Raw genomic sequence first — 27,543 nt, 5'->3', positions numbered from 1 at the left:
AAATAGTCAATATTTGGTTGATTACCTGACTGTTTTATGTATTCTTTTGGGTGGCTGGGCGGTGCTTGGGCTTCAATTTATTGCCCTGTCTCTAGGCTTGGCTTGATAGGTAGTTGGACCAAGCTCGGGTCTAGGTGCAAATATTTTTCAGTGGGTATTGCTAGGCTTGAACGCATATAGTACTTGGCCTAAACTTAAACCTAAAATATTAGCCTTGGCTTGACTTGGACCAAATTTTTCCTTGACAAAATGGACTGGAATAGGTCCATCCAAACTTGTAGTAGCTAGAAACAATTTCTTTAAATGCCCAAGTCTACATAATTTGTATCCTGTTGAAACATTGGCTATTTATAATGCATAGAAGACATGCATGATTGGAGTTCTGGTGTTCTTGGTGTAAAGTAACTATGAAGAGTAGTCTTGGTTCTCATCTTCCTCTTTGCTATCCTTTATTCTATTAGGCTTGAAAACCATATCCTTGTCTTTGCCCTGGCAGTTCCAACTTTTGACTATATGCCAAGCCAACTCTGTGTCCTTCATTGACATCATCATCATCATCATTCTTTTTGTTGTTGATATCATGACCTAGAAATACTGTGAAAAATTTAATTTCTTTTTTTTTTTAAGCAGAAAGGGCTAAGATATTTATGTATGTAGATTGTTTTCTAAAAACCTGCGGATGCACACACATGCATAGTTGCATACCCACATTTATATCTGCGTGCATGTATGTGTGTGAACATGTGTTTTTTTGAGCAAAACTTTCATTATTTCCCTTTTTGAATTTATTATTTCTCTTGTTAACAAATTTGGCATGTTTTTTTCTAGAAATCCCCCTTTTGGAAGTTTCGGTGAGAAATACCTAATTATTATCTTTCTTTTCTTTTTACTTTTTTGTTTATCAATATCTTATGATATTTCTCTTGTCAATTTGGAGCAGTTTGTTGATTTAGTTGCAACATTTACTCATGTTGGTTCAATGATTCTTTAGCCTGGTGCAAGTGCATGCATTCATTTGTTTGGCAACAATTGTATTCTACATGCAAAAAATTACATTGTGAATATTGTATATGATACCATGATGGTCCATTGTGGGCCATGTCTATAATTTTAGGTAATCACAAAGGGGATATTGTTGGTATTGTGTGGGTAGGGCAGTGTCAAAAACCACAGAGTCTAAGATACAGAAAAGTTGGTAGTGCTGTGTTATATTATAAGTGCAAATAATCAAGGAGAAAATGAGAAAAAGAACTTTTTAGGAAAGAAATCTATTATCTTGAGCAAAACTAATCCGGAGTTTTGGAACTACATGATGGATCTAAATAAACAACAAATAATTCATGAATTCACGAATCCTGACATCAACACTAGAGACAACCCGAGTCCGTAATGCAATAACAGTTACTTACTCTTAACTTTGTAAAGATACAAACAAAAAATTTAACATCCAACACCAGGACAACGGGGAACATCAGATTCAATATTCAAGAGTATAAAAATGAACAGGGTGATTCATTTTTGCTTCTTAGGTAGAATCCCTTTTATGCACAAAAGAAAGAAAGAAAAAAAGAAATGCCCTAGACGAAGAGGAAATATAAAAAATAAATAAATTTTCAATGACATAGAAAGGGAAGTTTTCTGCAATACAATGTGGTGAAGACCATCTGACACTATACTGGTAGATGCAATTTGATACATCTCATGTCATTGATTTATTGATGTATTGCATCTGTTGTCTCTATGTTACATTAATTGTATTATATCCTGAGATGGTGAACTGCAGCTTTTTCAGTATTGGTGCAAAATCGTATAAAATAGTTCGTGGATCTTTTGAATATGTAATCTTCTTTGTTGAAGAAGTAATTCATGGTGTTTGATTGAAAATATAGTAACATTTTATCAGTATATCAATTTGAAATTTTGCAATATTGAAGATTTCTGTGGGATCATATAGGGGTCGTCTATATCTGCAACAGCAATAATTATTTTACCTATTTAGATCAATGAAGAGCATACAAATGGCCTGTAATAAAACACCACAGAAAAGGCCTAGTTTGCCTTGGCATGACAACTTCATTTCTCACAATCCCTTTGGTGGCCTAATCGTGAACCATGCAGCTCTTCTTTGGTCCAACATGGCTTAATCTTAAGCTCTGGATATCAGAGTAAATCTGCTTTGGGCCATGGGGATTGATCCAAGAAAGATCTAAATTAAATGGATTGGCCCAAGCAACAAATATTCAAACCAGCTGACTCACAGGGAAAAAAGATAAACTATTTTGAAACTGGTTTGATTAACCTGACTGGTGATTCTGTTGGACTCTTGTTGGTTGCTGACCTTGGGTAGCTGAATGGATTCAAGAGAGTAAATCTGCTTTGGGCCATGGGAATTGATCCAAGAAAGATCTAAATTAAATGGATTGGCCCAAGCAACAAATATTCAAACCAGCTGACTCACAGGGAAAAAAGACAAACTATTTTGAAACTGGTTTGATTAACCTGACTGGTGATTCTGTTGGACTCTTGTTGATTGCTGACCTTGGGTAGCTGAATGGATTCAAGAGAGAAAAGTTTTATTGATTTTTGTCTTGCACAAGGCTCTCTCTAACCGCTATGTTCCTGTTGAAATATTAAAATTCAATGACTCCTATCTTGGTGTCCTAGTCAAAGTTGACATCCTGATCATTGATAATAAACAAGGTTTTGGTGGCTATAGTTGCCTTGCTTTCATGGGAGAATGCTAAAGTTCCAAAACTTGCATCATGTTCATTCTAACTTATGCAGTATGCACAAAATTGGTCTCTGGTGAATTGCATTTATGTTTCTATTAGTCAATCTAAACACATGTTCCAAGTAAATTTTCATTTGAGAGAAGATTTGAATTTGGACCAGTAAGATATCCCTGTGAAGTCTTGCATGCAAATTCTATGGCACTGTTCATCAGTTATAAGAATCTGGATTAACTTCAGTTCCATGATATGGAATGCAGTAAGAGCATGTGATGATAAGAAAATGCCACAGAATGATTGAAGAACTCGAATGGAGAGAAATAAGTTAAATTTTTTTTATTAAAGAAACTCAAATGGAGAGAAATGTTATATACTACCATATATGTCTTTGTGTGTTTCACTTGGGTCTTTGCTTGTGGCGTACATGTATGTGTATTTATTCTTTCTTCTCTTTTTCTTTTAAAGTTCCAGTTAACAAATTCTAAGAGCTCAAGGGGTTAATGGATAAACCTGCAGCTTGTATGCTCCTAGTCTTATGACTTGTTTTTTGTAGTTTTGTTTGTGTACTTGAAATCTTGAGTCTTCTGATATATGTGCAATAATGTATGACATGGATGCAGGCAGCAGAAGCAGAGTTGGTGCATTTGTTTGAAGATGCTCAACTATGTGCTATACATGCAAAGCGTGTTACACTTAGTAAGTTGGAAGCACATTTCATGTTGTGTTTTTTTATGCTACTGAAAATGGGCACTGATGGCATCAGAGTCCCACCACTCAGTCTTTTTCCATGGATATTGTCTTGTTTTGAGCTAGGGGTCATGGTTCCAGTTATTGTGGTAATTGGTGGTTTGATAGTCTAGTTCTGTGCACATTTATTTTGTGCCACATGTTCCATTGGAAGGCATACAATTTTGCAAATTGTGGATTCTCTATGCAAATCAAGCTGTCGAATTCTCCTTTTCTTTTCATAACTGGGTGAATGACTTAGCACAATGCTTAGTTCAATGATGGTTGCATCAAACAAGAATTTGGCAAGGTGCTTTTACCAAGTAAAGACATTGGTAGGGACTTGGAAATGTTTATTTAATTCTTGTGTAAGTTTGCCTTGGCCCTTGTGCTATGTGGAAGGGCATTGGATCTCAATCTAGCTCTTACAGAGTGACGCCACAAGCCAAATTTGATATGGCTATTCTGATTTGGGATGTGGCGTCTATTTCATGGGGGCCCACGGTTTAATATTGTTTAGACACTGGCATGAATGCTACACGTGGCATGCCACTTGTTGGACATTGTTTAACACCATCCATGTGGCTTAATGTTATACTTGTTACTGATTGCTGTGTTATTTTCTGTAGTTCACCATTTTTGACATTGCTCATGTTTTTTCACAAATTTGAATTGGTAGTTTAGACTATTTTTATTTTTCTCGACTTTTTTTCTTTTTGAGTCCCAACTACACTAACTAAACCTTTTAGGGGACTTGGTGCCTAGGTGCTGACCAGCATTTTAATCTCTTTATTTTACCTTGGGTTCCTTTTGACTACTCTTTGAATGCTTCTTTAAACAACTTTTTGGTGTGTTCGGGGCTATAGTATCCTATATTCGATGTATGATGTTATTGTAATGAAGTATACAAAATTGCAAAACAAAGTGCATACACACATACAAGTTCAGGAAAAGACAATACAAAGGCACTAATGCACAATACAAGCATAAAAGTGCATACAAAGACTTTAAAAAGTCTAGAACATAAACTCAAATGTAAAAAAACATAATCTTTGTTGAATGGGAATGCTTAAGCAAAGCATATAATACAAGAGAGGCTCAACCCCTATTTATACAAAAGGAAGACATGGGGCTCTATTGGGGAGCTCCCAATGGTGATCGCTGGGTAGCTCCCAACGACTCTATGGTCTTTTGTCCATAGAGCCCATGCCCTTTATAATAAAAGTTCTAAACTAAGAAATAAAACAAAATACAATAAAGGAAAAACTGTTCCTAGTGAACAACACTATTACAAGAGTATGAAAAGACCAAAATTCCCTTGAAGAGCAATACAAATTACAAGTCTGCACACACACACACACACACACACATATATATATATATAACCTATTTTAACACCCTCCTCAAACTTACGATGTGATCACCGAAAGTTTGTTGAGAAGAAATAAAAAATGAGGTGCAACAAGAGCTTTGGTGAAAAAATCTGCAAGTTGATACTCTAATGTCACATACGACAAAATAATTTCTCTCAAGAACTTTTTACAAACATAGTGGCAGTCCATTTCAATATGTTTAGTACGCTCATGGAAGGTGTGGTTGTTGGTAGGGGTGGCAAAACCTGACACGACCCGCCAATCCGCTTCTTAGGCGGGTTTGGGTTTGGCTTAAACGGGTTCATGTCATAAATGGGTCGACCCGCCTAACCCGTTTATTAAACGGGTCAGGTTCGTGTTAGGGGTATGCCAACCCGCCAACCCGTCTGACCCGTTTAATAAACAGATTAGGTAGGCGGGTCAACCCGTTTACCCAAACCCGACCCACCAGCCCGTTTACCTGATCTCGACCCGCCTGCCAACCCGTTTACCCGAACCCAACCCTCCAACCCGCCCACCAACCCATTTATTAAACTTGAACATTTGCTCGAGAAAATCCTAAGTTCAACTGTTCGAGGGATGCTCTGCGGTGGGAGTCTGGGAGATCAAGAAACAGAAGATCCGTAGATTTCACACGGAGTTGATCGCGACAGACATCTAGAGAAGGCGCTGGATCAAGGAGGAGGTCCGCAGGGAGATCGCGCTCGAGTGGGAGCTTGTGCTCCGGCGGGAGAGCCAGATGCTCGATGCAAAGGCTTCTCCGATCTCGGAAATTAGGGCGGAGAACTGCTTCTCTCTCGCTCCGCAGCCGTTGCCGGAGCTGAGGTCGGTGATCAACCGGTTTCGGCCAGAGGTAGGAGCTTTCCGACTGGAGGCGGGAGATTTCAGCCGATGGTTTCTGGAGCCGAGGGTTGTGGAGAGAATGTCGGCGCCCCCCCACCCCCCGATCTCGTTTGAACTTAGGGTTTTCTGTAGCTCGTTCGAACTTAAGGTTTTCTCGAGCAGATGTAGCGACTCGCCTGCCAACCCATTTACCCAAACCCGACCCGCCAACCCGTTTACCCACCCGACCCGTTTATTAAACGGGTTAACCGTGTCGTGTCAGGTTAGCCGTTTAATAAACGGGTCGGGTTCGTGTTGCCACAGCTGACTCGTTTAATAAACGGGTCGGGTTCGTATTGAGGTATGCTGACCCGCCGACACGACCCGCCAACCCGAGCCGATTGCCACCCCTAGTTGCTGGCAATGTACATTCCGCTTTTATTATCACAACTCATCTTTAAAAGTTTGGATATGCCGACCTTCATATCTCTGAGAAGATTCCGTAACCATGCAAGCTCCATGGTTGTTGTAGCCATAGCTCTATATTTAGCTTCTGTTAGCGATACCTTTTGTTGCTTTTTGCATCTCCAAGCAATTGATATATCTCCTAAGAAAACACAAAAACCCGTAGTTGAGATTCTATTATTTGGATTTTCTCCCCAATCTGCATCACTATAGACAAGTAAAATCAAAGAAAAAGATGATGATAGAAAAAACTATTTAGTTATGGGGTGTCACATGGGTGCGGGTGCGGGGATTCAGAACTTCCAAAAAACCCGGGTGCGGGGGTGCGGCAGGGGCAAAAATGTGTATGTGTATATATATATATATGTATATGTATATATATATATATATATATATATAAGGGGGTTCGGGGGTTTCTACGACGCGGGTCGGGAGTACAAATTTTTTTGCTGGTGTGTGTGTTTGTTTGAAGACTCGTTACCCACGTTCTGTAATAAAATGGTGGTCTTCAACAAATGCACAAATAACTCACAAACAAGTGTCTATTGGAGACACTACAAGCATGACCCTTGAAAGGGTATAAAGGGAAGAACACTTGAAAAATAAATAATACTTTATTCATGAACAAAATGCTTAAGAAGCATGGTTATTTACATTGAAGGGGTTCACCCCTATATATACAAAAAAATGGGAGAGAGAGGAGAGCTCATTTTGAGCTCTCCAAAAAGAGACGTTGGATTCCAATGTCTCTTAATATAGCTGTTGGACTACAGTCTAACAACATTTATTATTATAACTGTTGGACTATAGTCCAACAACATTTATTATAGCTGTTGGACTACAGTCCAACAGCTACTTGCACAGTCAAGTTCCAACAGGAACTTGACTGGATCAAAATATCTAGTTTCTATAGAACTAGATGCTAAAAAAAGAAAATAAAAAAATAGAAAAAGAAAATAATGAAAGAAAATATAATAATATTAAATAATATATATATATATATATATATATTGCATTTTACATTTTAACACTCCCCTTCAAACTTACGGTACAATGAGCGAAAGTTTGTCTAAGAGGAAGTGAACTCTGGAAGCAACGAGAGGCTTGGTGAAGAAGTCTGCTAATTAATATTCTGATGTAACATATGGCAGATCAATGGTTCCATGTAAGTATTCCTCTCTGACATAGTGACAGTCCATCTCAATGTGTTTAGTGCGCTCATAGAATGTCCGGTTGCTTGCAATGTAGATCGCACTTTTGTTGTCACAGCACATCTTTGAAGCTTGCGTTGCTTTAGCTCCCATATCCGCTAGCAATCGTCTGAGCCAAACAACCTCCATAGTGGTGGTTGCCATGGCTCTGTATTCAGCTTCGGTGGAGGAAAGAAGACTTTCTGTTGCTTCTTGCACCTCCACGAAATTAAGGTTTCACCTAGGAACACACAAAAACCAGTAGTTGAGTGTCTATTATTGGGATCACCTCCCCAGTCAGCATCAGTATATGCAATTAAATTTAATGAAGATGAAGTAGACAAGAAGAGTCCTCGTGAAAGAGAGGATTTTAAGTATCTAATAATACGCAAAATCGCTCCCATGTGCACGGAGGTGGGAGCATGCTGAAACTGACTGACTGTATGAACCGCATGAGTTATATCTGGCCCAGTAATGGAAAGATAAGAAAGAGCTCCAACAAGTTGTCTATAAGGAGTAGGATCATCAAGAAGTTCTCCATCATCAATTTTCATTTTAACATTGACAACTTCTGGAGTGTCTACTTTCTTATCATCTATAATTTCAGACATGGAAACGATATCAAGAGCAAATTTAGATTGAGATATCAAATACCCCCGAGGGCAATAAGCAACTTCAATGCCTAAAAAATATCTTAATAAACCTAAGTAAGTCATTTCAAAGTGAGTTTTAAGAAGAGATTTGATATTTGCAACTCTCTGTTTGTCGCCTCCGGTGATGATCATATCGTCCACATAGAGAAGAATAATAATGATGCCTGCATCAGATTTCTTAACAAACAAAACAGTGTCAGTTAAACAAGGTTGAAAACCAATATCAAGCATAACATGACTAAATCGGTCATACCAGGCTTTTGGAGCCTGTTTAAGACCATAAAGAGCTTTTTCTAGACGAAGAGCTTTACCCTTAGGGATACTAATACCAGGTGGGGCTTCCATGTATACTTCTTCAACGAGATTCCCATTCAGGAAAGCATTTTTGACATCTAATTGAAAGATAGGCCATGTTCTAATGGAGGCCAAGGCTATTAAAGTTTTAACAGTGGTCATACGGGCCACAGGAGCAAATGTTTCTTCATAATCGATGCCATACTCTTGGGCGTATCCTTTTGCTACCAAACGGGCCTTATATCTTTCCAAGGTCCCATCACTTTTGGTTTTGACTTTGTATACCCACCTACAACCTATAGGTTTCTTACCCGGAGGAATATCTTGTATCGTCCAAGTATTGGCCTTTTCTAGTGCATCCAATTCTATTTTCATGGCTTCTATCCATTCTATATGATTTTTTGCTTGAGAATAGGATGATGGTTCAACATATGATTGTATTAATGTAATGGCGGCCCTATACGTGGGTGAAAAAGATTCATAAGACACAATTTTTTCTGGAGGTTTAGAGATTCTAGACGTTCTTCTAGGTGGGACTTCAGAGTATTTTTGTAATGCACATGAAAGATTTTGCTCTCTACGTCTTGAATATTGTAGACTAACATCCCTATGGATTTGCTCTTCATTATCATCATTTTCAACAACAATAGGACTTTGATCATTGTCAAGGTCACATCCAATATCACATTCATTGGATTTTGAAGTTGGATCAATTAAAAACGAGTATTCAGTGACATCCTTGGATTTTTCAGATTCAAAGAAGCTTTCTTTTTCCAAAAAAGATACATTTCTTGACACATATAATTTGTCATTTTGAAAATCGAAACACCTGTAGCCTTTTTGATTATCAGCATATCCTAAAAAGGCACATGGGATTGTACGAGGAGAGAGTTTATCATTTCTGTTGGTGAAAACAAAACATTTGCATCCAAAGACTCTTAATCTAGAATAATCTGGAGTTAAATTAACAAGCTTTTCTATTGGAGTTGTATTCTTTAATGAGGAAGATGACATCCTATTAATGAGGTAGGTGGCAGTTAGGACTGCTTCATCCCAAAAACTTTTTGGAACTTGATTTGCAATTAGCAATGTCCTAGTAGTTTCTATAATGTGCCGATGTTTGCGTTCGGCTAGGCCATTCTGTTGTGGAGTGTGTGGACATGATCTTTGATGTGTAATACCATGTAAATTGAGATAGTCTTTGAATTCGTTGGACATAAATTCTCCCCCTGAATCAGTGCGAAAAACAGAAATATCATTCTGAAACTTATTTTTAACCATTTTATGAAATATTTGGAAGTTAGCAAAGACATCAGATTTATGTTTAAGAAAATAAATCCAAGTATGTCTAGAAAAGTCATCAACAAAAATGACATAATATGTATAACCACCTTTGGAAATAACTGGTGCGGGGCCCCAAACATCCGAATGTATTAAGTCAAGTGGTCGTGAGGAAACAAAAGTTCTACTAAGAAATGGTAACCTTTTCATTTTGCCAAGAATGCAGTCTTTACAAGAAAAATTTTCAGAATTACAAAATTTTTTCAAACTTGGAAAATATTGAATTTTAGACATATGAGGATGGCCAAGCCTTTTGTGCCATAAATCCAATTCTAATTTCTGAATATTATAACAAAATGCATTCTTGGGTAATTCCAAAAAGTCCATGTAATAAAGTCTTCCTTCTATATGGCCTTCCCCAATCAGCTTCCCTGACTGGCGATCCTGTACCCAACAACCATGAGAAGAGAAGGAGATATTACATCCATAATCAGATATTTGCGAGACAGATAAGAGATTCAAATTAAGTTTAGGGATATATCTAACTTCTGGGATAAAAAATCTTTTGGATTTTTGAAGATTTTCAAAACATCCTATTCCTTTTACTTCGAGAGATGTGCCATCGGCTGTAAAAACCTTTGACACACTTGAGTTATTTTTAAGACATTCGGATAGACTATTAACATTTGGGGTCATATGAAAAGAAGCACCAGAATCTAAAAGCCAAGGAAAGTTACCTGGACCGGAGAAAGATGCAACTGCCGCTCCAGTTGAGGCTTCGGTTGAGGAGGATACCCCTTTGAGAAGAGGTTGAAGGATTTGCATGAGTTCAGCCATAGACACAGGTGCATCTTGATCTTTTGACTCAGATTCAACATAGTTAGTATCATTTAGCTTCATAGGAATGATGGTGATCTTATCATTGTCATCCATCTTTTACAAGGGTAAGAGAGGAATAAATAGGAGGAGAGAGAGAAAAATAAAAAGAAAAGAAAAAGAGTAGACAAAGGAATAAGAGAGGATACAAAACCAAATTTTTTTTGTAGCACAAGTTCGCCTTTCTTCAAACAAATCTTCTTGAGCCAAGAACAAGGTGATGAAACACCTTTTGTAAATGTGGCACGGAAATCGATGCGGAAGCACTTCAAGATCTAAGGATTTCGTAGCTCTGATACCATGTAATAAAATGGTGGTCTTCAACAAATGCACAAATAACTCACAAACAAGTGTCTATTGGAGACACTACAAGCATGACCCTTGAAAGGGTATAAAGGGAAGAACACTTGAAAAATAAATAATACTTTATTCATGAACAAAATGCTTAAGAAGCATGGTTATTTACATTGAAGGGGTTCACCCCTATATATACAAAAAATGGGAGAGAGAGGAGATCTCAGTTTGAGCTCTCCAAAAAGAGACGTTGGATTCCAACGTCTCTTAATATAGCTGTTGGACTACAGTCCAACAACATTTATTATTATAACTGTTGGACTATAGTCCAACAACATTTATTATAGCTGTTGGACTACAGTCCAACAGCTACTTGCACAGTCAAGTTCCAACAGGAACTTGACTGGATCAAAATATCTAGTTTCTATTGAACTAGATGTTAAAAAAAGAAAATAAAAAAATATAAAAAGAAAATAATAAAAGAAAATATAATAATATTAAATATATATATATTGCAGTTTACATTTTAACACGTTCTGCTTGTTGTGTACTTTGAGGCCACAAGACAAAATTGATGAAACAAAAGGATTGGCAATCCCAGCCTGCTGCGTTCTGCTGATTGTCATGATTCAATCATGTTTGAAACTCCCTGGTCTTCACGAAAAAAAATATAAGCGCAAGGTTTGATGTGGTTTGTTGGAGAGAGAGTCTTCATGAGGCCTACCACTCCACTGCCACACCATAGGATTTTTCAAATTTCATTTTATATGCAGCTGCACAGAGATGACAACTAAAAGATATTTATTGGATTTGACATGTGAAAAAGAGAGGTCTACACAAGGCTACAGCTGGAGCACCAAGATACTAATAGTTTTTATTCTACACAAGGCTACATCTCGTCAGGAGAACAATGAATACTAATAGCCAGCAAGGCTACCACCATCATTATCATTTATTATGGAGAGAGAAAATCATTTACGAAAAAGAAGGATCTGGATGGTTTTAAAAGTGCCCCTTTATAAAACAAGAGCATCAACAGCAAGCAACTGTCAGTCACAGGGAAATTTTTTTTAAAAAAAAAATTAAAAAAAAAGGGACCTTAATGATCCTGGGTGCGACCGCACCCACGATCGGGTTGACCGCACCCGGTGCCGCACCTTGCTAGCCGAATCCCTGTGACATAGGTTATGGTATTATTTATATATCTAACAATTCTTAATACAACACTCATATGTACTGTGGTTGGAACATGCTGAAACCGACTGACAGAATGAATAGCGTGAACTATGCTGGTGATAAACAAGTAGGTGAGTGACCCGATTAGTTGCTTATAAGGTGTAGGATCTTCAAGAAGAGTATCATCTTTAAGCCTTAATTTTGCATTAATCACTTCAGGTGTCTTCCACTTTCTTATTATCTGAAATGTCTGACTTAGCACAAATATCAGCAATAACAAATTTCATTTGGGAAAGAATGTACCCTCAGTGAGAGTAAGCAACTTTAATACCTAATAAGTATCTTAGAAAATCCAAATCAAACATATTAAATTTTTTTAGAACATTTTTAATGTCACTAACTCTCTATTTATCACTTCCAATTATTATCATGTCATCTACGTACAATAAAAGAATAACAACCATAAAACCTTTACTTTTGACAAAAGGAGCAATGTCACTATAGTAAAAATGAAAACCCAGATAAGTCATTACATTACTAAATCTATCACGCAAAGCCTTAGGAGCTTGTTTAAGACCATACAAGGCCTTCTTAAGTGTTACCTTTTTCAATACCAAATCCCGGCTGGGGATCCATATAAGCTTTCTCATTTAATTCTCCATTGAGAAACACATTGTTAACATCAAGTTGGTATATGAGCTATTTTTTAATAGGGGCAACAATTATGAGAGTTCTAACACTAGTCATCCTAGCTACTAGTGTAAAGGTTTCCTCAGTTAATTTTGTATTATTGAGAATATCCTTTTGCCACTAACCTAGTTTTATATCTTTCTAGGGTCTCATCACTCTTAATTTTGACCTTAAAAAACTCATCTCCAACTTTTTGCTTTCTTTCCTAGGAACAATGAAGCTTTTTCCTATGTCTTGACCTTTTTAAGGGATCTAGTTTTGCATTCATGGCTTTAACCCATTGTGAAAGGTTTTTTGTTTTATTATAATGTGACAATTCATAATAGGAATGTAAAGCTATTAAACATGTTCTATAGTTTGGTGTCAAAGTAGCATAAGAGACAAACCTACTTGGTGGAATAGAGACACGATTGGATCTTTTAAGTGAGATTAGATCTATGTTGGATTTATGTGTATAATTTTCTAAAGCACTTGGAAGATTTTTTTGCTCATGCCAGGTATATACTTGTATGAGTCTTACCACAATATCATTATTACTTAATGGTGATTCGACATTCTCATCATTAGAATGCCCATTATCATCACCAACTAGGTTTTCTTTATTATCATTCAAAGAGATATCATTAGAAGCTAATTCTTCTTGTGGTAAGATATCAAATAAAAAAGTATAGTCTACTTTCTCTTTCTCCTTAGTTTTTTCAAGTCCATTTTTTATTTTTTAAGGTCACATCCTTAGAAAAATAAAGCTTGTTATTCTTAAAGTCAAGGCATCTATAGCCTTTTTGGCTTTTTCCATAATCAATGAAGGCACATTCAATGGCTTTAGGAGATAATTTATCTTTTTTTATGTAAGAGAACAAAACACTTATTGTTAGAAAGTATGCGGAAATGAATAATAAGAATGCTTAATGCATTCCCACGGTTCAATAATGGACAAACAAGAACCCACAATGGGGAATACCGAAATAGTCCACTAAGGGACAACTCAAGAAGCCTTCAAAGAGGCAAAATATAAATCTTTATTGAGATAGGGCTTAAAAAGCCATGATTTACAAGAGTGAGAACCCTCTAATTTATAGAGGAAAAGAAGAGTGAGAGAAGGACCACATGGGGATCCCTTCTAGTCGTTGGGAGCCCCAACGATTAGATGGGTGGGGCCCCATTGTTAATATATATATATATATATATATATATAAATGTGTATATATATATACATATATTTATAATTCAAATACCTAATAGGGGTATTTGTGTAATTCTCCATGTACTTTTTAAGTTTTTATTTTTCTTTTCCTTTTCTTTTTCCTTTTTTCTTTTCTTTTTTTTTATCATTGTAATAGGACCACTAGGGGCCCCACCTTCTAGTCGTTGGGAGCCCCAACAGTCATTAATATGACCGTTGGGGCTCCCAACGACTAGAAGGGAGCCCCTATGTGGTCCCTCTCTCTCCTTTTTCTTCTCTATAAAAAGAGGGCTCTCCCTCTTGCATTGCATGGGTTTTTCACCCACTTCTCCTCTTCCTCAATAATATTTGTTTTGCCGTTTTGACTCTTTACCCCTTAGTGGGTTACGTATGCACTTTAAGTGCTTGTGTTCTTGATCTAAAGAGTGCTTTGCATTGTTGGGCTTCCGCTAGTTTCATTACATGGTAACATAGCAAGGTTGGTGATCTTGTCTTCCTTCTAGTTGTTGCTTTGGGAAGCGTGTTTCTCTCTTTTGGTGTTCATGTTTTTGCTATAGTTTTTGTTGTTTATGTTTTTCAGTTATATGTGTATATAACTGATAATATTGTGTTTCAGTTATTTTATATATTCTATATTTTAGTTATTATAATATATATTATATATATTTTGTGTTCATGTGTTTCATTTTTATATATATTTCTGTATGTGTATAATTCATATATAATCTCTTTGACTATTTCTGAGTTATATAATTTATATTTCTGGTTGACTGTTTCTTGAGTTATATAACTTATGTTTTTGGTTGACTGCTTATGAGTTATGTTTTTGAGTTATATAACATAAATCATATATTTTGGTAAATTAGAAAAATATAATTACATTTTCGCTTCTCTTTCAATTCCTATTCACTTCCCTTTCGCTTTTCAATCGAATCCTAGGTCGCTTCCGGTTTGCTTCATGGGTCGCTTCCCTTCTCGCTTCCGAGACGATTGCTTCTAAGTCGTCTCGCGCTTCTCGCTTCTTATATTTTTTGAGGTGCTTTGCTTCTGCTTCCCGAATCGCTTCCCGTTTCTTCTTCCTTGACTGACAACTCTGTTTGGAACCACCTTAACTTTTGGAACACAATTTTTTTTAGAATTTTTAGAGTCTAAGGTTCCAATACTTTTAATTTGCAAAGACGTTCTATCGGCAGTAGAATCACAAGATAGTTTTGAATTAGTGCATAAATCTGATAGAACATTCTCATGTGGTGTCATATGAAAGGAAGCTCCCGAATCAAGAATCCAATAACATATACCTGGAGGAGATAATGGAGCTATTGTGACACTTGAAGTTGACGAAGATTTGATTCATTGTTGAAGTGTCTCCGTTAGTTGTGAAAGGAAAAATAAGTCTCCTCATTTTTTAATTGATTCTTTCCTCTTTGGTGTGGGTTCTTCAACTGAAGCCACCTTGTTCTTGTTGGTACCCATTGAGCTTGGGACAATTGGGTTTTATGTGTCCAAATTCATTACTGGTTACAAATAGCTCTTTTATCACCACCATAATTATTGTTACTACTATAGTTATTTTTTCTTCCAAAGTGTAGAGGCTTGGAGAACTTCACATGGTTGTCGGGTTTAGTTACCGCCAATACTTCTTCTCTTCCTTTAATCATACTAAGACAAGTTTTTTCTTTGCATATTTCGGCAACCACATCTTCCAAAGGAAGATGTTTAGATCTATGGAGAAGAGAAGATCTAACTCGTTTAAATTCAGGGCGAAGCCCATACAAGAATTAAAAAAAATGTTGTCTTTCAATTTGTTGCCGCCTAAGTTCCATAGCTTCAACAACAACCCACTTAGGCTCTAATAGTGTCAATTCATCCTATAGAGGCGATAGAGCAAAAAAAAAATCGTGGACACTCAAGTGCCTTGGTAGTCCTAATCTTTTTTAGCAAATAATATTGTCTTGAAAGATCTTTTTGAGTATGCATACCCTTCATCAAGTGCCATGCCCCATTGGCTTTCCAAAATTTTGCAATGTTGGCATATTTTGAGCTCGACATTATTCATAAACCATGCAAGTATTTTTGCATGAATAACTCTATCATTCTTCCACCTTGGATTGATGATCTTCAATGGCCCTAATTCAAGCATCTTCTTCTCGAGCCTTCTTTTGATCTCCTTCTAGTTTGGTAGCTTGGGCATAATACCCATCAGATATCCCCAAAGCCTCTTTCCTTTGAGGTTATTTTCCATAGCAGATGCTCACATCATGTAGTGAAAGCCATTAAGCTTGAAGGCGAGATCAATTTTTTTCTCATGCTCCATTTTGAATGGTTGAAGAGAGAGAGTAAAAAAGAGAAGAGTGTGAAAGCGCACTTCCTCTTGAGTCATCGTAATCATCATGAACATACAAATACTTTTAGATGCTTTTCCACAATCACGAATACTGGATGTCCGCTTTCCAGAAGACCAAGAGCATTATGGCTCTAATACCATGTAATGAAGTATGTAGAATTACAAAACAAAGTGCATAAGCACGTACAAGTCCCAGAATGGACAATACAAAGGCACTAAGGTACAATACGAACACAAAAGTGCTTACAAAGACTTCAAAGTGTCTAGAACATAAACACAAATGTAAAAAGTATAAACTTTGTTGAATTGGAATGCTTAAGCAAATCATATAATATAAGAGAGGGCCTCAACCTCTATTTATACAAAAAAGAAAGTCATTGGGCTCTATTGGGGAGCTCCAAATAGAGTTGTTGGGAGCTCCCAACAACGGTCACAAATGTGGCCGCTGGGTATTTCCCAACGACTCTATGGTCTTTTGACCATAGAACCCATGCTCTTTATAATAAAAGTCCTAAACTAAAAAATTAAACAAAATACAATTAAGAAAGGAAAAAATGTTCCTAGTGAACAATACTATTACAAGACTGTGAAAAGACCAAAATTCCATTGAAGGGTAATACAATTTACAAGTCAATATATATATAACCTATTTTAACAGTTATCTTATGATCTTAATGGGACTCACCGCCTTTGGAATATGTTGCTAATGATGAAACAAAAAAAAGATTCTTCTGAGACATTCATGATCCCTAATCCTGCATGTGGATTGTCTTGTTAAATAATTCCACTTTATCTGATGAGATTCTTGCACAAGTGATTGATATGCCTACAATAACAAAGTTATGGATGTTAAAATGTATATATATATATATATACATGTATTGTAACTGAAATATCCAGAAAGGGTATTTCGGTCTTTTCACCCTAATAGGCGTCCGCCATTAGGGGATGACAACTTTTTTGACAACCTTTTTCACCTTTTTACTTTTTATTATTTATAATTTTTTGTTTTTATTGTTGGGCTAGCTCCAATATAGCTGTTGGTGGTGCTCCCAACGGTCATAAATATGAATGTTGGGAGCAGCACAACAACTATATTGGCTGCCCCCTTTAGCCTTTTTTATTATAAATAGGCCACATGGCCTTTGTATTATATCATCTCTTTTTCAAGAGAGTTTTCTATGCAATATACTTTCTCATTTGACCCTTGTGTGGGTGGTGTGATTATTCAATCAAGCGTTCCCACTTGATTGAGGTGTGTGTTCTTGCATATTCATAGGATTTGATCCACTTCATTACATGGTATCAGAGCTTGGGTGTTCCAAAGGCCGTTTTTAGAGAAGATCGTGACAATATCAAGAGGAGGATCATAAACTTGGCAAAATACAACAAATCACGAATTGTTGCATCAGGAAGCGCACCACTTCGGAAAAAGTATTGTATTTTCTTCCTCGTTCTTTTTTTTTCCTCTCTCTATCCATTTGTTGTAAATGGAGAATCAGAGGGTGGTAATAGTCTCCATTCCCATACGCCTAAATGACACAAACTATGTGGTGTGTGCATATGTAGTAAAACATAAAATATGGGAAAAGGGACTTTGGGGATTGGTTGATGGCACCGAAAAGGAGCCTAAACTCATTCTTACAAAAACCAAGAATGGAAAAGAAGTTGCGCTTCAAGGAGAGAAAATGGTTAAAACCATTTTCAATTATGAGAAAAGTTGGAAGGAATGGAGGATGAGTCATTCCAAAATTATTGGGTGGCTCATCAATAGAGTGGACATCCACAAGTGTTCTAGTTTGGCGAAGTTTGACTTCGCTAGTGATGCATGAAAATAGCTTAAAGACATGTATAGTCTTAAGGATATCGCACATATATGTAACGTCTAAAACAAAGGACCATGACTCAAGAAGAGATGAGCATACAGGAATACTACAATGCTCTCTCTCTCTCATTTGGGATGAATTGACTTTTCTTAAACCAAAGTGGCATTGCCCACACGATGTTGAACTCCGCGAAAATCAAATCAAAGCAGAGCATTTCTATCAATTCATAAACGGGCTTAGGTCCGAATTTGAAGGAACTAAATCCACTCTTCTTCATAGAGGAGGGATCCCTTCCATAGTTGAAACTCTTGAAGAATTAACGATGGATGAAAATAGATTGAAAAAACCACCACTCCCACCAAGCTCTGCTGTGATAACAAAAGTGCGATATACATTGCCAGCAATCACACTTTTCATGAGCGGACCAAGCATATCGAAATGGATTGCCATTATGTTCGAGACGAATACCTCAGAGGGACTATTTCATTACCATATGTTACTTCAGAGTATCAACTAGCTGACTTCTTCACCAAGGCGCTCCCAACTCCACGATTTATGCTTCTCCTTAGCAAACTTTCGGTCTTTTCCCCGTAAAGTTTGAGGGGGCGTGTTAAAATATATATATATATATATACATATATATATATATATATACATATATATATATATATATATATATATATATATACTGTTTCTCTTTTAGTGAAATACCCGATAGGGGTATTCTTGTAAAACAGCCAATGTATTTTTTGTTTTTTACTTTTTTGTTTTTTCCTTTTTTCTTTTTCCTTTTTACTTTTTCCTTTTTTTATTTTTGTCTTTTTGTAAGACCACATGGGGCCCCACTCTTGTAGTCGTTGGGGCCCCAACGGTTAGATTTCTGACCGTTGGGGCTCCCAACGTCTACAAGGGAGCCCCCTTGTGGTCCCTTCTTAGAGCTCCCTCCTCTTTAAATAGAGGAGGTTTTCTCCTCTTGTAAGCATGGGTTTTTCACCCTTTTCTTCCCTTCTTCAATAATATCCAACTTATGACTTTAAGTCATTTTCTATATTTGAGAGTTTTGTGTGTGCACATTTGGTGTTTGCGTTCGTGGCTCTAGTGGTCACTCTTAAAGAGTGACTTTTGCTCTATTGGTGCTTCCGCCTCTTTTTCATTACAGTTAGAACTCTCATTGCTATTGCATCGATTAGGGAAAAAAAAAACAACAAACGCCTTCATCCCAAAACAATTGGGGTCAGCGATATGAACCAAAAAAGAAATTCATTTTGGGTCTTCCACATGAATCCTTTTCCTCCAATCATTTCTATCCAATGCCATGTCCTCGGTGAGGTTCAAAGCATTCATATCCTTTCCTATCATCTCCATCCAAGTCTTCCTAGGCCTACCCCGACCTCTTTTAACTAATATATTTTCCCATTTCTCCAACCTTCTAACTGGAGCATCATTAGGCCTTCGCCGAATATGTCCAAACCACAGTAAACGATTCTCTCGCATCTTATTTTCAATGGGTGCAACACCTACCTTCTTACGTATCTCCTCGTTCCGAATCTTATCTTTTATTGTATTTCCACACATCCATCTAAGCATCCGCATCTCAGCTACACTCATATAGTAAAGCGGGTCTAATAGTCGTCCTATAAAACTTTCCCTTCAACCGCAATGGCATTCTACGATCGCACAACACTCCAGTTGCACTTTTCCATTTCATCCACCCAACCTTTATCCTATGATTTACATCTCCATCAATTTCTCCATACTTTTGAATGATGGATCCCAAATATTTGAAATAATCATTCACCGGTATTTCTTGCTCACCAAGCTTCACTACACTCCCATCACTACTTCGTTGCTTACTAAACCGACATTCCATATATTCAGTCTTACTCTTAGTCAACTTAAAACCTCTAGCTTCCAATGTTTGTCTCCATAATTCTAACTTAGCATTAACCCCAGCTCTAGACTCATCAATCAAAACAATATCATCAGCAAACAACATACACCACGGTACATTTTCTTGAATTGATCTCGTAAGCTCATCCATCACTATCGCAAATAGGCAAATAGAAAAGGGCTTAAAGCAGATCCTTGATGTAACCCAACTGTTATCGGAAAATTGGTTGTCACCCCTCCACAAGTGCGGACATTGGTTACTACTCCTTCATACATATCTTTAATTATACTAATGTACTTGAGAGAAACACCTTTCTTCATCATTGTCCACCAGAGAACGTCCCTAGGTACTCTATCGTATGCCTTCTCTAAATCAATAAAAACCATATGCAAATCTTTGTTCCTCTCTCAATATCTTTCAATAAGTTGTCTAAGAAGATGTATAGCTTCCATAGTTGATCTTCCAGGCATAAAACCAAATTGTTTCTCCGATATCATGACAACCTTCCTCAACCTAGACTCAATCACCCTCTCCCAAAGTTTCATAGTATGACTCATGAGTTTTATACCACGATAGTTTGTGCAATCTTGTATATCACCCTTATTCTTATATAGGGGCACCAACGTACTCTTCCTCCACTCATTAGGCATCTTATTTGTCCGTCAAATCTTGTTAAAAAGATTTGTCAACCATTCTAAGCCTTCCTCACCCAAGCATTTCCAAGCCTCAATAAGTATACCATCAAAGCCAACTGCCTTTCTTGATTTCATTTTCTTCAAAGCCTCTGCAATTTTTTTCTTTTGAATCTTGCCCATGAAGTCACGATTCATCTCATGAAAAGGAATGTAGAAGTCTCCAAGATCCTAAGCATGACTTCCATTAAAAAGCTTATCAAAATTATCTTTCCATCTCTCCTTAATCTCCTTATCTTTGACTAAAACCCTTTTCGTTTCATCTTTGATACATCTAACCATACCCAAATCCCTCGATTTCCTATCTCTCATCTTTGCAAGCCTATAAATATCCTTCTCGCCTTCTTTGGTATCCAACTTGTCATAAACCTCCTTATATACCTTAGCCCTCGCGTTTCGAACTACTTTTTTCGCTTCCTTCTTTGCTATCATATACTTCTCCAAATTCTCATTATCACGACTCTTACTTAGATTTCTATAACACTCTTTTTTAAAATTAATAACTAATTTGACCAATGAGCTTGGTTGACTCCGACTGACTGGGGTCTGGGACAGATTTACCGGAAGCGCCTAGGCAAAAGGGGAAGCGCGCTTCCCCAAAGCGCGCTTCGGAAGCGCGAAACGCCGCGCTTCCGAAGCGTGAGGGGAAGCGTCCCCCTTTTTTGGGAAGTGCGCTTCCCTTTTATGGGAAGCGCTTCCCCCACGCTTCCCCCTCGCTTCCCCATTTTTTTCATTTTTTTCGCTTACCTTCGCTTCCTAGGTCGCTTCCGATTCGCTTCCTAGGTCGTTTCCGAGACGGTTCAGAATTTTCTTCTAAGTGGTCCCACGCTTCCCCGCTTCCTAAATTTTTGAAAGTGCCTCGCTTCCCGCTCCCGCTTCCTCGACTGGTAACTCTGGTCTGGGATGACCTAGGGGTAAAATGGTAATTTTCCTAATGAAAATCTGTAAAATGGTGATTTTCTGAAACTGACTCGGGGTTTGACTCCTACACTGACTTGACAGGGTTGGCACTGCCTGAGGAGGATTGTTTGAGAATGGATGTGGAAAAGTTAGGGTGTTTACATATGCCCCCTCTTTGCTACTAAGTCGGCTTGAAGACGAGCTTAGTGGCAAAGAAAAACACGCCAAATTTGGGCTATAAAAATGTCCCAGTTAGAAGGATATGACTGGATATGAAAATATTAGCCCTGATGAAAATTGTAGATATGAAATGAAGAATGAAGAAGAAAATTTTAACCTGGATGGGACGAGAAATACCTCATGTAGAAACGAAGCTCAGGTTTAACCCTTAACCTGACCGGGAAATGAAATACCTCATCAAAGGAGGCTCAGGTTTGTACCCTTATCCTGATTGGGAGAAAAATGAAATACCTCATCAAAGGAGGCTCAGGTTTGTACCCTTATCCTGATTGGGCAGAAAAATGAAATACCTTATCAAAGGAGGCTTAGGTTTGTACCTTTATCCTGATTGGGCGGAAAATGAAATACCTCATCAAAGGAGGGCTCAGGTTTGTACCCTTATCCTGATTGAGCGGAAAATGAAATACCTCATCAAAGGAGGCTCAGGTTTGTACACTTCTCTCAAGAAAATCCGTATGGTCGTACCCACTGAGGTTAAAGGTCAAAACCTGTATTTTATACAAGCGGTCATTGATTTCAAATGTTATTTCAGTCACAACAATGAGACGCCCAAAATCATCCATTTTCCAAAGCTTTAGGGAACCGCATCTTCCTCCTTTCGCAAGCCCCTTTTAGATTTGTTTGTCCAGACTCCGAAAGTCCCATCATGGTTTCTTCGTTCGAGGATTCCATTTGGTCGTCTCCTTCAGGTTAAGGGTTAAGCCTGAACCTCGCCCCTCGAGGTATCTTCCTTTTTCACGTTTGGGTTAAACCTGACTCTCGTTCCAACGGGGTTCCTTGTTTCGATGAGGTGTTTTCTTCCAGTCCCATCACGATCGCGAAACCTGTTATCATCGCAAAATTTTCCCCCTCCCTTGCGAGAAAGAAACGAATTTCGCTAGGTGATTGGAAAGTGCTTGAAAATTGAATTCTTGAGAAAATCATTGAATTTCATTGGAAATCAGAAATTTGCATTGAAAAGTGATTTCTCAATAAAATTTGAACTTTAGAAAATTGATTTTGAAATTTGGAATTGCTTTTCTGAGGAAATGGATTTGAAAATTCTGAGAAAATCAGGAAGTTCATTGGAAAAGGGATTTTTGAAAGGGAAAATGAATTTTCAGGAAAACGGGAATTCTGAGAAAATGGATTTCTGAAAACTTGGGATTTTGAAATTTGAGAATGTTAAAACATAGGAAAATCTTGATTTGAACTTGGGAAATACTTTGAAATCTCATTTAAAAATTTCGAATTCTGGGAAAATCCAATCCTGAGAAAGACTTGGTAAATCCTTGAGAAAATTGATTTTTCTGAAATTAAAATTGGAAAATGAATTTAAAAATAATGCAATTTGAATGATATGAATGAATGAATATGAATTTGAAAAGGGAATTTCATTGATGAATTGGGAAATCCTTTTAAAACTTTGAGAAATGTAGTGCATTTTGAAGTTAGGCTAAGAGTGTAGGCTGAATGTGGCTGATATACAACAACAACTACGCCTTCATCCCAAAACAATTGGGGTCGGCGATATGAATCAACAAAGAAAATCATTCTTGGTTTTCTTCGTATTCTTACTATGGCCATAAATACGAATCCCACCGAGTTTATGAACACCATAAAAGCTTGTACACGTGCCATTCGTGTAAACCATAGTGGATTTGAAATAAATGCACATGGATCATACATCAGATAACGAAATTTGCATAAATTGAACTATATGCAATGCAACCCTATTATAAGCAGAAATGTAACTCTTATTCCAAATATTACATTGATTTTTACATTGAATTGAAATAAAAGAAATAAAAGCTAAATCTTCTTCTTGAATGCTCCTGCAAAACTAGAAAACAAGGTTAGCACAAAAATGTAGGTTTTTCTGAATTTATCCAAAAATATGGGAAATTATCGGATATTATTCAGATATAAACCCAAATTCATACCCCCTTTGATACAAACATGTTAAATAATGAATAAATTTTAAAAATAAACTTGAAAATTCGAAATTGGGGTCAAAATGACCAAAATACCCCTGATGACCTTGAAATCAGTGTTTTCTGAAAGATTTTTTGTAAATTTTGGAATTTTGAAAATCAAATGAAATAAATCAAACATAATATGATAAAATATGATGATATGCATGAAAATTTATGAAATTAGAAATTGAAATTTCGAAATTGTGGTCAAAATGACCAAAATACCCCCGACAACAAGACTATGGCCTTGAAACCAGGGTTTTTTGAAATAAATTTTGCAAAAATGGAAAATGTGAAATGAAAATGACATTGAAATTAACCCTAATATGATTCTACATGCTAATTTACATGAATAAAACCTTTAAATGACGAAAATATCATAAAATATCAAATTTAACCTGATTTTCGTTTGATTTTCGCTTCTGAATTTAAAGATAAACTAACACATGGAGCAATTGAATTTTGGAATTAAGCCAAATTTGGCATGGACACCTAAAATATCCCTAAAAATAGAATGGAGCTCGAAAATCTATTTTTTTGTATTTTTAAATATGGAAATTTAAGTAAAAACCCTAAATTTTTTGATTTTTGCCTAAAATGTTGATTCTAAAGGGCATTTAGGATATCAAACTTTCATATAAATTTCCCAAATTTTATGGGGTGACAGAGGACAGTAAGGAAAGAATTTTTTCTTTTTACACTTTCTGGTTTTGACCTATGGTCGGAGCTGTGCTACTCCGGCAAGTCGGATCGGAATCCGGCGACTCCAGTAAATGAAGGAAACAGACAAGTTTTGGTAGAAAATGTGGGAAAAATAGTAAACAGATGAGAAAAAGTCTGAAATTATGGGAAAATGTTTCTGACAAACAGATGGAAATTTTGTCTTTTTACAGAACTGGGATTTGGGTTACAGTTTGTAAACGGGCACGCTGTTATCAGAGACCTAAATCTCTGAGATTTGTGGACATTGGAATCTGTTAGACAGAAAGGGAAAATCCTGGAAAAACAATGAAACAGATCCAAAAATTCCCAAATTTTGGGAAATGATAGGAAATTATGTTAGGAACAACTTTCATGTTGAAAGTTTTTGCATACAGGCTACTGATTGGGTGAACTCTGTGCATTAGGGTCTGTCTATACCCTCACGAAGGAAAATCGAGATTTTCCCAGGGAGCTGGGAAATCCGATTTTTTACATAGGTCAAAACTAACTTGAAGAACCTCAAAATTTCCAGATCATTAGTAGATTCAATCATGAATCTACTGTGATTTTTGGAGGATGATCCGGATCTCCCACGAGGGTGGTACCGGAGGTTCTTGTCTGCTAAAACGCAAACTGGAAATTCAAAAAAACAGAAAACCCGATATTGGGTTTGATTTGTTTAATAGGGATGTAAAGCTCAAATGGATTTCAATTTTTTTGCATGATATCACAGACAGATAATTGTAACTATCACAAAAGTTTTAGGATTTTTGAACGAAAAGTTTTATATGAAATCATAGCTAAAGCGGATATCTAAAATAAAACATGATGAACTATCAATTAAATTGAGCTAAATAACAAGAAACGGAGAAATGAGACTAAATGCAATACATAAAACATAAAATTTATCTAAAACATGGAATGAAACATGAAAAATTCAGGGAGACACAAATCATATTTATTTTTATGGCTATGAGAAGGGAGGATCTGGTCCATTGATTGGACGGATCATTTTCCCTCAATAGCAACAACATGAAACAAGGAAAACAAATGAAAATAATAATAATAAAAAAACAAAAAAACAAAATGAATATCTTACCTTGGATTAGTTTGGATCAATTGGAGGAGGCTGCACCAATTGAAGGAAGATCACACCAACTGAAAAGGGATTTTTCCTTGTATATGCTGGACCAGCTATTGGGTGTGAAGGTGGTTGAAGCTGGGTAGGGGTCCGGCTAGAGGAGCTCTTGGAAGAGGTGGTTGTAGCAAGATGGAGTTTGATGATGGCTGTTGTAGGTGGCTGGAACCGAGTGCAGAGAAGGCTTCCAAAGTGCTGGGGGTGTTGAAGCTGTGGTGGAGATGTTGGAGCTGCTATGCTGCTGTGGAGGTGGTGAAGGTGGAGCAATGGAGGTTGCTGCTGATAGCTTGAATCCGGAGGAGCTGCCAAGGAAGCACCGGCTGGGAAAGATGGGGGTGAAGGAGGAAGCTTGGTTGCTGTGGTGGCTGAAGCCAAGGTGCTGCTGGAGGTTGCAAAGGCTGGGCTGAGAGAGGCTGCAGCAGCCAAGGGGAGAGAGAGAGAGAGAGAGAGAGAGAGAGAGAGAGAGAGAGAGAGAGAGAGAGAGAGAGAGAGAGAGAGAGAGAGAATGGTTAGAGAAGAGACAACCGTTCTCCCCCTTTCTTTTCTTTTTTTTTGTTTTTAAACTTAGGTTTTAATTGTCCTCTAACCTAGGTCTTAATGACCTAATGAAAAAGGAAATCCCCCCTTTACGTGAATGGGTTGGAGGTTGGGGAAAAAGAAAGAAAGAAGGAAGGGAAGAAGGAAAAGGGAAAGAAGAGGAAGAAGAAAAGGAAGAAAAAGAAAGAAAAGGGAAAAAGAAAGGAAAGAAAGAAAAGGAGGGAAAAAGGAAAAGGGAAAGAAAAATGAGGAATAAAATGGAAAGAGGGGTTAGAGGCTTAGGTGACCACCTTGTGGGTCCCACCTCCTCTCTCAAATAAAATAAAAAAAAAAATAAAATAAAAATCAATAAAAACATAACAAACAAATAAAAAGAAACATTTTTTTAATAAAGTAGAAATGTAAATGAATGGGCCATCTCAAAGCGGGTCCAAATTCCTATTTTGAAATTCATTTTGACGATTAGAGGTGTAAAATAGTCTTTTCAAAAAAATTTCAAACGAAACGAGCTATTTTTGGTAGTTTTTGAAACAAGCTCGGATTTTAAAGTTCAATACGTCGTTGCGAAGCAAATCCAGTGTAGAATTTAAAAATGTAATTTTGAAAGAAATCCAGATTGTTTTTCTCGAGAAAATGCTTCAAATCTATTTTTAGACAAAACGAGCTATTTTTGGCAGTTTTTGAAACGACCTCGGATTTTGGACTTCAATACCCCGTTGCGAAGCAAATCCAATGTAGAATTTGAAAATTTAATTTTGAAAGAAATCTTGATTGTTTTTCTTGAGAAAATATTTCCAAACGAAACGAGCTATTTTTGACAGTTTTTGAAACGAGCTCGGATTTTGAAGTTCAATAGCCCGTTGCGAAGCAAATCCAATGTAGAATTTGAAAATTTAATTTTGAAAGAAATCTTGATTGTTTTTCTTGAGAAAATATTTCCAAACGAAACGAGCTATTTTTGACAGTTTTTGAAACGAGCTCGGATTTTGAAGTTCAATAGCCCGTTGTGAAGCAAATCCAGTGTAGAGTTCAAAAATTTGTGTTTGAAATAAATCCAGATTAGTTTTCTTGGGAAAATATTTCCAAATTTAGACTCCTGGGAGTAAAAATGTCAATTTTGGAAACCCGAGGTTTGAAATTGATTTCTGAAAGCTTTTAAAACTCGATCTAGATTGAAATTTATAAAACTGGAGTTCTGGACTTCGAAAATGAAATGAAATGTGATGAAATGTTATGAAATGCTGAGATATGATATGAAATGATGAGAAATGACATGCAAAATGCAGACCCTGAATGAAGAATTTTGGATTTTAAACCCCGATTAACACTTTTACCAGTTTAAAAAGCATTAAAAACTGATAAAATTTGCAAAATGGTTGAAGAAATGGTTTCTGGAGTCTACTGGGTTAGAATGACACTGGAAATTAGGGTTCGAGCTGGATTGAACTGAGATGAGCTAGATTGAGTTGGGATTTAGAGTTTCAGAACTCCAATGAGCTGACAATGATACTGACTCAACTGACCTTTTCGACTGAATTTTCAAGAAAAGCTGCCATTTTTAAGGAA

At 36.9% G+C, this 27,543-nt stretch overlaps 1 protein-coding gene across 1 annotated transcript in view; it reads left to right on the top strand.

Moving 5' to 3' along the window:
* The window catches only part of LOC149841210 (histone H3-like centromeric protein cnp1), a 37,593-nt gene that overhangs the window by 4,129 nt on the left and 5,921 nt on the right, over positions 1-27,543 (top strand). Inside the window, exon 6 of the mRNA XM_090003685.1 lies at positions 3,350-3,425. Within this exon, the coding sequence (XP_089859811.1) occupies positions 3,350-3,425 (76 nt within the window). The remainder of the gene's footprint in view (positions 1-3,349; positions 3,426-27,543) is intronic.

The sequence above is a fragment of the Nuphar pumila genome, chromosome 4 (assembly GCF_984573655.1).
Source record: "Nuphar pumila chromosome 4, dmNupPumi1.hap1.1, whole genome shotgun sequence".
In the NCBI taxonomy this organism is placed as follows: domain Eukaryota; kingdom Viridiplantae; phylum Streptophyta; class Magnoliopsida; order Nymphaeales; family Nymphaeaceae; genus Nuphar; species Nuphar pumila.
This window is presented reverse-complemented; position numbering and strand designations above follow the sequence as displayed.